Raw genomic sequence first — 12,148 nt, forward strand, 5'->3', positions numbered from 1 at the left:
ATGGGGTTCTCAAGGCAAGAATACTGAAGCGGTTTGCCACTCCCTTCCCCAGTGGACCACGTCTTGTCAAAACTCTCCACCATGACCCGTCCATCTTGGGTGGCGGTACGTGGCATGGCTCACAGTTTCACTGAATTAGACAAGGCTGTAGTACATGTGATTAGACTGGTTAGTTCTGTGGTCAAGGTTTTCATTCTGTCTGCCCTCTGATGGAGAAGGATAAGAGGCTTAAGGAAGCTTCCTGATGGGAGAGACTGACTGAGAGGTAAACTGGGTCTTGTTATGATGGGCGGGGCCATGCTCAGTAAATCTTTAATCCAATTTTCTGTTGATGGGCAGAGCTGTGTTCCCTCCCTATTGTTTGACCTGAGGCCAAACCATGGTGGAGGTAATGAAGATAATGGCGACCTCCTTCAAAAGGTCCTGTGCAGGCACTGCCCCATTCAGTGCCCCCAGCCCTGCAGCAGGCCATTGCTGACCCACGCCTCTGGGAGAAACTCCTGGACACTCAAGGGCAATTCTGGGTCAGTGTCTTGTGGAGTCACTGCTCCTTTCTCCTGGGTCCTGGTACACACAATGTTTTGTTTGTGCCCTCCAAGAGTCTGTTTCCCAGTCCTGTGTAAGTTCTGGTGGCTCTATGGTGGGGTTAATGGCAACTTCCTCCAAGAGGAAGAACCACCGATCAAATTGCCAACATCTGTTGGATCATCAAAAAAGCAAGAGAGTTCCAGCAAAACACCTACTTCTGCTTTATTGGCTATGCCAAAGCCTTTGACTGTGTGGACCACAACAAACTATGGAAATTCTTAAAGAGATGGGAATACCAGACCACCTGACCTGCCTCCTGAGAAATCTGTATGCAGGTCAAGAAGCAACAGTTAGAACTGGACATGGAACAACAGACTGGTTCCAAATAGGAAAAGGAATATGTCAAGGGTGTATATTGTCATCCTGCATATTTAACTTATATGCAGAGTACATTGTGAGAAATACTGGGCTGGGTGAAGTACAAGCTGGAATCAAGATTGCTGGGAGAAATATCAATAACCTCAGACATGCAGATGACACCACCCTTATGGCAGAAAGCAAGGAACTAAAGAGCCTCTTGACAAAAGTAAAAGAGGAGAGTGAAAAAGTTGGCTTAAAACTCAACATCGAGAAAACTAAGATCATGGCATCTGGCCCCATCACTTCATGGCAAATAGGTGGGGAAACAGTGGAAACAGTGACAGAGTTTATTTTTTGGGGCTCCAAAATCACTGCAGATGGTGACTGCAGCCATGGAATTAAAAGGTGCTTGCTCCTTGGAAGAAAAGTTATGACCAACCTAGATAGCATATTTAAAAGCAGAGACATTACTTTGCTGACTATGGGCCGTCTAGTCAAGGCTATGGTTTTTCCTGTAGTCATGTATGGATGTGAGAGTTGGACTGTGAAGAAGGCTGAGCGCCGAAGAATTGATGCGTTTGAACTGTGGCGTTGGAGAAGACTCTTGAGAGTCCCTTGGACTGCAAGGAGATCCAACCAGTCCATTCTGAAGGAGATCAACCCTGGGATTTCTTTGGAAGGAATGATGCTAAAGCTGAATGAAACTCCAGTACTTTGGCCACTTCATGTGAAGAGTTGACTCATTGGAAAAGACTGATGCTGGGAAGGATTGGGGGCAGTAGGAGAAAGGGACGACCGAGGATGAGATGGCTGGATGGCATCACGGACTCGATGGACAGGAGTCTGAGTGAACTCCGGGAGATGGTGATGGACAGTGAGGCCTGGCCTGCTGCGATTCATGGGGTCGCAAAGAGTCGGACACGACTGGGCGACTGAACTGAACTGACACAGTTGTAACTTTTCACAAAGCTCCCCTAGCTTGGCTATGCTCCCCCACCCGCCGGCTACCGAAACCCTCCAGGCCCGCCCCTCCCCGCGCCCCGCCTCGCCCCTCCCCTTCCCCGCCCCCCCTCCCCGCGCCCCGCCCCTCCCCTCCCCCGCCCCCCCTCCCCGCGCCCCGCCCCTCCCCTCCCGGCGCCCCGCCCCCTCCCCCTCCCCGCGCCCCGCCCCCTCCCCTCCCCGCGCCCCGCCCCCTCCCCCTTCCCGCGCCCCGCCCCCTCCCCCTCCCCGCGTCCCGCCTCGCCCCTCCCCTCCCCACGCCCCCCTCTCCTCTCCCCGCCTCCCCCTCTCCGCCTCCGCCTCTAAGGCCTTTTGCAGCTGCGCAATACTCTGCCCAATTGAAAATGTCTCACTGCCAAAAGGGCCTAAATTCCTGAGGCTGCCGGAAGAGGCGGGGTTTATGGTCGGCTATTATTATATATTGACGCGGCAGGCCAAATGTCGGCGGAAGTGCTGGTAGTTGTTTCCGGAAGTGGGCAAGGAAAGCTTGAGATGGCGGCTGCGACTCTTACCGAGAAGGTACGTGCCGGTGGTTCTACCCAGGGTTCTTAGTTGGGGAGGGTTCTGAGGGCAGCGGGGGCGAGAAGTGGAGGAAGTGCTTGTGTGCCGGGTCAGGAAGGCGCAGAGAATGTGGGGCCAGGATCGGCGATGAGCGCCTGGCCCGGCCCGCGGGGACTCACCTGGGCTGACCCGGAGAAGCCTAACCGGCCCTTACTCAGCCTCTCCTCCGCCATATAGATGCCGGTGGGTGGAGCAGAGGAGCAGCAGCCTCCCGCCGGAGCCGAGGAGCTGGCCGCCCAGAAGCGCGAACAGAGACTGCGCAAATTCCGGGAGCTGCACCTGAAGCGGGTGAGTTGTCCCGGAGGCCACCTGACACTTGTCACCTGGCCAGGCCCGTGCAGATTTGTGGAGGGAAGAGGAAGGCGCACCTGTGCGTGTGACAGGTCGGCAGAGCTGGATGGAAGTTCTGTCCCGGTGGTTCTCAACCTGGCAGCGCATTGGAGTCACTTTTGGAAACGGACGTACTTTCTCCAAACCTTTTTTCGAGTTTGGGGTCGGGGGGGAGTCTCTCACTAACAGCTTCTCTGCAGTATGACCCCAGTAAGCTCTTCCAAACAGAGGGAACACATGCAAGGAAAGGAATTTATATCAGGGGTAAGAGTCCAGCCAACAGCTGGCTGCCGTTGGAGCCAAGAAACAAAAAAGCAGCTCGACTGTTTCACCTCAAAGGGTCCTGACTGATAGCTTGGCCATGGGTTCACAAAACCCTCACCCACAGTCAGACTACCACAGTGACAAGAGCACAGGGGTACAAACCACAGAAATGACCACACAGCACCGCCTTCTGCTAAGACCAGTGGTAAATACAGCGCTAGCCTCACTCCCTTACTCCTGCCTCCTGTATAAAAACTTATATGTTCATGAAAACAATCAGAGTATGCCCTGACTTTCTGACCCTGCCTAAGCCAGAGCTTCCTGCAGTCTCCTGATACAGACTCAAATGCTATAAGTAGCTCCTCCTAACACCTTTTCACTGGAATGTCTCCAGTTCCCCACAGTTTGCTGTTTCCTTCAGTGTGGCACATTCAGCTTTGACCACACGTGTGTTCTTGGTGTCTGGATGGCAGGAATGACAGGTTGAGAGAAGTCCGTTTCTTTACCCGGAAGAATTTGATCTAGAATCAAACACACTTACATATTTACTTGGTGTAAAGAACATGGGGTTGGATACCAAGAGACACATCCTCCTGGACTAACTGCCTCCAGCCTGTGACCCAGCAAACATCTAACTTAAGTTGTCCCTGAGATAGTCTACTTGTTTTGGTTTATGCAGTTAAATTTAATTTAAAACAGACTCTTCATACAGTAATTTAAATGGAGAGTGCCTTTCATTTGCCATAATGTAAACTGCTAAAATACCTAAAGAGCAGGAGTACTTGGGAAAGGTTAGAGATACTATGATAGGTATTAAAGCACAAGCCTCAAATTGATGCTTCTTCCTTGAATTAGTCAGGATTAAAAGGGAATTGAAAGTAGAATATTTTTTTCATGATGTGAGACATTAACCCCCAGACATCTGGAATAGCACACCAGTACAGCTCAACACATTTCTTGACTGTATACAAATGTAAGACCTTGCTTAAAATCCTTTGATGGTTCTCGGCCTTCCTTAAAGTGGGAAAAATTTGTTTGGATTTATTTTTGTGTTTCAGCCAGCAACCTTTTTGTGTTTATGGTTTTAGAATGAAGCTCGTAAATTAAATCACCAGGAAGTTGTTGAAGAAGATAAAAGACTTAAGTTACCTGCGAATTGGGAAGCCAAAAAAGCTCGTTTGGAATGGGAACTACAGGAAGAAGAAAAGAAAAAGGTTAGGAACTGCTCTGCTGTCTTCATCAGTGGTCTGTTCTATTGTATTGAGATAGTAAAAAAAAGCTCTTTATCAGCTGCAACACTTTGGGCAAGTAATCTAATCTCCCTGTGATTGTGTTTTCTCATCTGTAAAATGGGATCTGTAATAATTACTTGAGTTAATTATGAATTAAATGAGTCAGTGCATTTGGAACATTTAAGAGAGGGTCTGACACTGGATAAATGTTAAGTATTATTTTTTAGATTGTGGAACTCACTTCTTATTATACAACAGCAGATAACCAAATTTCTCCTTCACATAGTAATGGTTATTTTAAATGTATTGCTTTATATTCACTTAAAATAGTTCAAATAATTGCTTGTATCATAAGGGCAAGCATTAGCTTTTTTCTGCTTCATTTTAGGAATGTGCAGCGAGAGGGGAAGACTATGAGAAAGTGAAGTTGCTAGAAATCAGTGCAGAAGATGCAGAAAGATGGGAGAGAAAAAAGAGGAGGAAAAACCCTGACCTGGGATTTTCAGGTAAGACTGAAGTTTATTGAATAGGCCTCTGAGATAAGCGTGCCTTCAGTGTTCCTGGTTTTAAGAAAGGATATGCCCCTTCGTGGAATATTCTGTAATAGACTTATACTCCTAAGAAAAATACAAATATATCATATATGGCAGAAGTGAAAAAGGCTCTACTTGAATCAGCTGGGTTCCTTTATTCAGTGCTAAAATTAAAGCCTGTTTGGTCCGGATCTTCAGGATACAGGCTATGCTAATAATTTTGATTCTTCTCTGAATAGTAATGATCAAATAAGGTAATATATCATTTCCAATTTTCATTTTATTTTTAGATTATGCTGCTGCCCAGCTTCGCCAGTATCATCGGCTGACCAAACAGATCAAACCAGACATGGAAACATATGAGAGACTGAGAGAAAAGCAGTAAGTTGACAGGATTAATGCAAGTCCTGTTTTCATCCTGAAGTGATACTGATGTATTAAAACTTGTGTGTATACATAAACATATATACATAAATACACACTGTAGTGCTTAGGTATGGATTATCAGTAGCTGGGGTTTTTTGTTGTTGCTGTGTTTTGGCTGTGCGGGGTCTTTGTTGCGTGTGGGCTTTCTCTGGTTACAGCAAGTGGGAGCTCCTCTCCATTGAAGCTCCTCTGCATTGCGGTGCGTGGGCTTCTCACTGTGGTGGCTTCCCTTGTGGATCACAGGCTCTAGGCGCACAGGCTTCATTAGCTGCAACACTCAGGCTTAGTAGTTGCAGCACATGGGCCCTAGAGCATCTGGGCTTCAGTAGTTACGGGGCACGGGGTTAGCTGCACCGTGGCATGTGGACTCTCCCCGGACCAGGGATCACACCTGTGTCCCCTGCGTTGGCAGGTAGATTTTTAACTGCTGGAACACCAGAGAAATGCTCAACAACTGTATAAGGATAGTTTCAGGTCTTGATGATGCTCTTTACTTACTGCTCGTCCACAGCAGTTAAGCTGACCACATGATTATCTTTCTAGCTGGGCATTCTGCAGCTGGGTGTTGAGAGATCATCGTAGTTATATTTTGGGACATAGAATGCTTCAGTGCCAGGATAGGTGAACTGCTGTAAAGGACCAGAGAGTGAATATTTTAGGCTTATAGGCTATCTGGGCTCTGTCACAACTACTCCACTCTGCCCTTGTGATGTTAAAGCACCCATAGAGTAGGCATTGGAGAAGGAAATGGCAGCCCACTCCAGTGTTCTTGCCTGGAGAATCCCAGGGATGGCGGAGCCTGGTGGCTGCCGTTTATGGGGTCGCACAGAGTCGGACACGACTGAAGCGACTTAGCAGCAGCAGCAGAGTAGTCATAGATAGATGGGTGGGCTGTGTCCCAGTAAAACTGTTTCTATAAACAAGAGGCTGTAATTTGCTGGCCTGCTATAGTGGAAAGAGAACCTGAGGCTGGAAGCAAGTCTTTAACCTCTGACCCTTGGCTCTTTCATCTGTAGAATGAAGGTGTTGAACTAGGTGATTTCTTAACTTTCATCCTTTACAATTCTGTATTCTCTTTTCTCTTGTTTTTTAAAAAAAGATGAGATAGGATCCCACAGTAAAGACATTTATGTATTTTATCTCTCTTCATGAACGGTAGTTTTGTTTGAAAATATGGAGCACTTGCAGTGTTACTCCATGTAAGTCCGTGTTGCTGTCTTTTCAGTGGAGAAGAGTTTTTCCCAACGTCGAACAGTCTTCTTCATGGGACACATGTGCCTTCCACAGAGGAAATTGACAGGATGGTCCTAGACCTCGAAAAACAGTGAGTACACCATACAGCAGCCATTTCATTAAATGTTGCGTGACAAAATGGACATAACGTGCTTAGAATGAATTAAGATAGATGTTCTACTTGCTCATTTCTGACCTTGCATCTCTAGTGGTTTTGGGGACAGAGAGCAAGTATGAATTGAATCCATTTAATTTGGAATGAAAATGTAAAATATTGATGGAATTGAGTTATAATTGAAAATTATAAATAAAATTATTCTCTTTAAAGAACTTATTCTTACTTCTACTTTAACAACCATGGCACTCTTTGATTTAAAGAAGTATAAGTGTTCTAGTAAACTTACCTAAGTATATTTGTGCTTCTTAATACTGATAGGGTCGTTCTTCCTGATACTGATCAGGCAGAGCAAAATGAATTTAGTTTATAGGAGCTCATACACTTCAGTATTAAGATTAGTGTCTAGTATATACTGTATACTCTGTTCATATTAGCTGTGGTTATTAATATAATAATTATTATAATTAATAATATAATTACTGTTATAATCATTTCCTTTACTTCATGTATCCGGTTCCTGGCAGTGTATCATTGTTCTTTTAGAAGCATTCTGAAGATTTGTTTGTGTTTACTGAATTTCATGGTTCATACCCAGGGATATGCTGTTAATTGGCAGTTTCAACTTCATCTTGATGAAAACTGGGCTCCCCCCACCCCAAAGTGTGCTAGTTTAAGTGTACTGATTTTTTTTTGCCATGTTTTATTAATACTAAAAAGGAAAGCAGTTTTGAAATTTTTCTTCTTCTCCCAGAATTGAAAAACGAGACAAATACAGCCGGAGACGCCCTTATAATGATGATGCAGATATTGACTACATTAATGAAAGGAATGCTAAATTCAACAAGAAGGCAGAAAGATTCTATGGGAAATATACAGCTGAAATTAAGCAGAATTTGGAGAGAGGAACAGCCGTCTAATCCCATCAGGAACTGTTTGGAAGCTTGAGAATAGAGTGAAAATTTCTGCTAGCAAATTGAAGTTCTCTTCAGAGTTATACTGTAAACTAGAACTCTGTTTGTGCCCTCCCACCCAGCATTTAAAAATAAATGTTTTTTCTTAAATGTATACTTCATATATATTTCCACATTTTTTGTGCTTGGATATAAGATATATTTCTTGTAATGTACTTGTTTTGTAAAAATCGACTTTGTATAAATTCTGTTATTTTTCTATGTATTTTAAATGTGTATGACTTGAATCTTGGAAGCATCTTGGGTTTAAGGAATGCTGGTAGCGTATGTAAATGCAGTTCTTGTTACTTTGAGTATTTCAATGAATTTGATAAAATCTAGAACTGGACTCAGGAACCATGTGGGGTTGTGGACTCCATAGCTAAGGATGGTGATGAGGAGATGACAGTGGCTACTGGAGGGCAGGAGCAGGCTGTCTCCATAGAGGGCTGCTTAGGACTAAGTTCAGGAAGTAGAATTGTCCTCCCGTAAACAGTGAGCAGGTGTAGTTCCCTTTTGAAAAGGAGCTATCCTGTGGAAGAGAATCCCTTCCAAGCATTGTATCATTTAAAACAGGTATATGGGGACTTCCCTGGTGGTCCAGTGGTTGAGAGTCCGCCTTCCTGGGTTTAATCCCTTTTTGGGGAACTAAGATCCCACATTCTCAATTGCTTCAGTCATGTCTGACTCAGACACTATGGACTGTAGCCTGTGAGTCTCCTATGTCCATGGGATTTTCCAGGCGAAAACACTGGAGTGGGTTGCCATTTCCTTTTCCAAGATCCCACATGCCATGGGGTAACTAAGCCCATGCCCTGCAGCTGGAGAGACCCACACGCCTCAGCAAAGACTCAGCACAGCCAATAAATAAAATGAATATTTGTATTTATACATTTATATTTACGCAAATATACACACACGTGCTTCCATTGCAAACATGGTCAAAATAATCCAATGAGTCCTATAATCAGTGCCTGTCTTTAATAATTATCAACTTATGCCAATATTTGTTTCATCTTCATTTCTATCCACTTTCTATAACATTTTGAAGCAAATACTAAATGTATAATTTTATCTATAAATATTTCACTATGTATCTGAAAGAAGACTACAATGCTATTATCACAATAATAGTCCTATTTTAATAAAACTAAAGAGCGAAAAGATTGGTATAATTTTTTTCAATGTGTTGATAAAAATGCTAAGTATCTAATTAGGACATTCCAAATTAAAAACCTGAAACTCAAGAAAATTTCACAAAAACTTCAGCTTTAGTATTTATAATTAATACCCACTGATGATGATTCCCTTTTACAATTTATGTAGTACTTTCTATGTCTGCTCTTATTTTATCTTCTAGCATTTAATCTACGTGCAGTTAGGTCTGACCACAGCCTGGATGCTCCCTCTGAAAATAAATACATCTTTTTCTTAATAAGTACATTTTTTATTGAAGTATTGTTGACATAATGTTTCAGATGCACAGCAAGATGATTCAGTTATACACATTTTTTTGAAATTATTTTCCAGTATAGGTTATTCAGTTCAGTCGCTCAGTTGTGTCTGACTTTGCAACCCCATGAATTGCAGCATGCCAGGCCTCTCTGTCTATCACCAACTCCCGGAATTCACTCAGACTCATGTACATCGAGTCCGTGATGCCATCCAGCCATCTCATCCTCTTTTGCCTGCTTCTCGTGCCGCCAATCCCTCTCAGCATCAGAGTCTTTTCCAGTGAGTGAACTCTTCACATGAGGTGGCCAAAGGACTGGAGTTTCAGCTCCAGCATCATTCCTGCCAAAGAACACCCAGGACTGATCTTTAGAATGGACTGGTTGGATCTCCTTGCAGTCCAAGGGACTCTCAAGTCTTCTCCAACACCACAGTTCAAAAGCATCAATTCTTCGGCTCACAGCTTTCTTCACAGTCCAACTTTCACATCCGTGCATGACCACTGGAAAAATTTTGGATTTTTGAGCCCCCCAAAATAAGTCTGACACTGTTTCCACTGTTGCCCCATCTATTTCCCATAAAGTCATGGGACCAGATGCCATGATCTTAGCTTTCTGAATGTTGAGTTTTAAGGCAGCTTTTTCACTCTTCTCTTTCACTTTCATCAAGAGGCTTTTTAGTTCTTCACTTTCTGCCGTAAGGGTGGTGTCATCTGCATATCTGAGGTTATTGATATTTCTCCCGGCAATCTTGATTCCAGCTTGTGCTTCTTCCAGCCCAGCGTTTCTCATGATGTACTCTGCATTTAAGTTAAATAAGCAGGGTGACAATATACAGCCTTGATGTACTCCTTTTCCTATTTGGAACCAGTCTGTTGTTCCCTGTCCAGTTCTAATTGTTGCTTTCTGACCTGCATATAGGTTTCTCAAGAGGCAGGTCAGGTGGTCTGGTATTCCCATCTCTTTCAGAATTTTCACAGTGTATTTTGATCCACACAGTCAAAGGCTTTGGCATAGTCAAGAAAGCAGAAATAGATGTTTTTCTGGAACTCTCTTGCTTTTTCCATGATCCAGCGAATGTTGGCAATTTGATCTCTGGTTCCTCTGCCTTTTCGAAAACCAGCTTGAACATCTGGAAGTTCACGGTTCATGTATTGCTGAAGGCTGGCTTGGAGAATTTTGAGCATTTCTAGCATGTGAGATGATAGGTTATTACAAGATACTATAATTCTTGTGCTAGACAGTAAACCTTTGTTTTGTGTTGCCTATCTATTTTTTAAAATTACAAATCTAGCGTTCTATCCATACGAAGTCAAGTGGAATCAAAATGTCATAAATTTTTTAGGCAAAAATTGATAAATTTTCTAAAATACATATATTATTGATATGTATACAAAAGCTTTTCTACTGTGCTTGAGAAAAAAAATCAAAAAAAAAGATGGAGAAATTGGAGAACTAAATTAAATGGTAGCACTGAATATGAAATAGAAGAAACAAACTAAAGCAAAAGATTGTCATATAGTCCAGTTGTTTTTAAACACAACTGCTCATTAGAAACATCTGGAGCTCTGGAGGGAAAAAAAGCAATACCTGGGTATTTGTATTTTTCAAAAACAAATTTCAAGATAATTCTGATATGCTTCTGGATTTTTAAAAGTGATTACAGGTTTTCCTATTAAATCATAGTTTTGGTGATATGGAGTTCTATTTTTCTGTTGACCAATCATGATAACAATGGTGTTAAATAGTTAATAGCTATATAATCACAATAGTGAAGAATTCCAGAAAAACATTTACCTCTGTTTCATCAACTACGCTAAAGCCTTTGACTGTGTGTGGATCATGACAAACTGTGGAAAGCTCTTGAAGAGATGGGAATACCAGACCATCTTACCTGTCTCCTGAGAAACCTGTATGTGGGTCAAGAAGCAACATTTAGAACTCTGTATGGAAGAACTGATTGGCTCAAGATAGAGAAAGGAGTAGGACAGGGCTGTCTGCTGTCCCCCTGTTTGTCTAATCTGTAAGCTGAGCACATCATGAGAAATGCCGGGCTGGATGAGTTACAAGCTGGAATCAAGATGGGGGAGAAACATCAACAATCTCAAAATATGTGGATGATACCATTCTAATGGCAGAAAGTGAAGAGGCAGTAAAGAGCCTCTTGATGAGGGTGAAGAAGGAGAGTGAAAAAGCAGGCTTAAAATTCAACATTGAAACACTAAGATCATGGCATCTGGCCCCATTACTGCATGGCAAATAGAAGGGGAAAAGGTCAGAGCAGTGACAGATTTCCTCTTCTTGGGCTCTAAAATCACTGTGGATGGTGACTGCAGCCATGAAATCGGAAGACGATCGCTTCTTGGCAGGAAAGTGATGACAAACCTAGACAGTGTGTTGAAAAGCTCAGACATTACTCTGCCAACAAAGCTCTGTATAGTCAAGGCTATGGTCTTCCCAGTGGTCACTTAAGGTTGTGAGAGCTGGACTGTAAAGAAGGCAGAGCGCCAAAGAATTGATGCCTTTGAACTGTGGTGTTGGAGAAGACACCTGAAAGTCCCTTGGATATCAAGGAGATCAAACCAGTCAATTGTAAGGGAAATCAACCCTGAATATTCACTGGAAGGACTGATGATGAAACTCCAATATCTTGTCCATTTGATGTGAACAGTCAACCCATTGGAAAAGCCCCTAATGCTGGGAAAGACAGGGCAGAAGGAGAAGAGGGCGTCAGAGGATGAGATGGCTGGATGGCATCACTGATGCGATGAACACGAACATGGGCACACTTCGGGAGATGGTGAGGGACAGGGAGGCCTGGCGTGCTGCAGTCCATGGGGTCACAAAGTGTCTGACACGACTGGGTGACTGAGCAGCGGCAACATGTGCCTTCACCTGGGACTCTGGGCCCTAGCTCTGCTTCTTCATCATGTAATGTGGTTTTGCTTTAGCCGCTGTGGAACGGTGGTTCTTGCCCTGTCTGCCCTCTGATGGACGAGGCTAAGAGGCTAGAGTAAGCTTCCTGATGGGAGGCGCTGGTGATGGGGAAAAACGGGGTCTTGCTGTGGTGGGCAGGGCCTTGCTCAGTAACACCTTAATCCAATTATCTGCTGATGGGCGGGTTGCACTTCCTGGTAGCTTTTTGTCCTGAGGTGACCCAGCC

The 12,148-nt window shown here is 43.8% G+C and overlaps 1 protein-coding gene across 1 annotated transcript; it reads left to right on the forward strand.

Moving 5' to 3' along the window:
• Window positions 1-2,360: 2,360 nt before the first annotated feature.
• Window positions 2,361-8,678, forward strand: SYF2 (SYF2 pre-mRNA splicing factor). The gene is made up of 7 exons (XM_068968349.1): window positions 2,361-2,406; window positions 2,626-2,736; window positions 4,131-4,256; window positions 4,663-4,780; window positions 5,098-5,188; window positions 6,459-6,557; window positions 7,336-8,678. The coding sequence occupies exons 1-7, from the start codon at window positions 2,380-2,382 to the stop codon at window positions 7,499-7,501; spliced, it is 738 nt and encodes a 245-aa protein (XP_068824450.1). The 5' UTR covers window positions 2,361-2,379; the 3' UTR covers window positions 7,502-8,678.
• Window positions 8,679-12,148: the final 3,470 nt, after the last annotated feature.

Source organism: Capricornis sumatraensis, chromosome 3 (assembly GCF_032405125.1).
Source record: "Capricornis sumatraensis isolate serow.1 chromosome 3, serow.2, whole genome shotgun sequence".
Taxonomy (NCBI): domain Eukaryota; kingdom Metazoa; phylum Chordata; class Mammalia; order Artiodactyla; family Bovidae; genus Capricornis; species Capricornis sumatraensis.

What these genes read in the sequence shown, in the direction of transcription:
- SYF2 (XM_068968349.1), top strand. Translation starts at nt 2,380, where the DNA reads ATGGCGGCTGCGACTCTTACCGAGAAG. An exon ending in CTGCGACTCTTACCGAGAAG is followed by an intron (nt 2,407 to 2,625) that starts GTACGTGCCGGT and finishes TCCGCCATATAG; the next exon opens with ATGCCGGTGGGTGGAGCAGA. An exon ending in GGGAGCTGCACCTGAAGCGG is followed by an intron (nt 2,737 to 4,130) that starts GTGAGTTGTCCC and finishes TTATGGTTTTAG; the next exon opens with AATGAAGCTCGTAAATTAAA.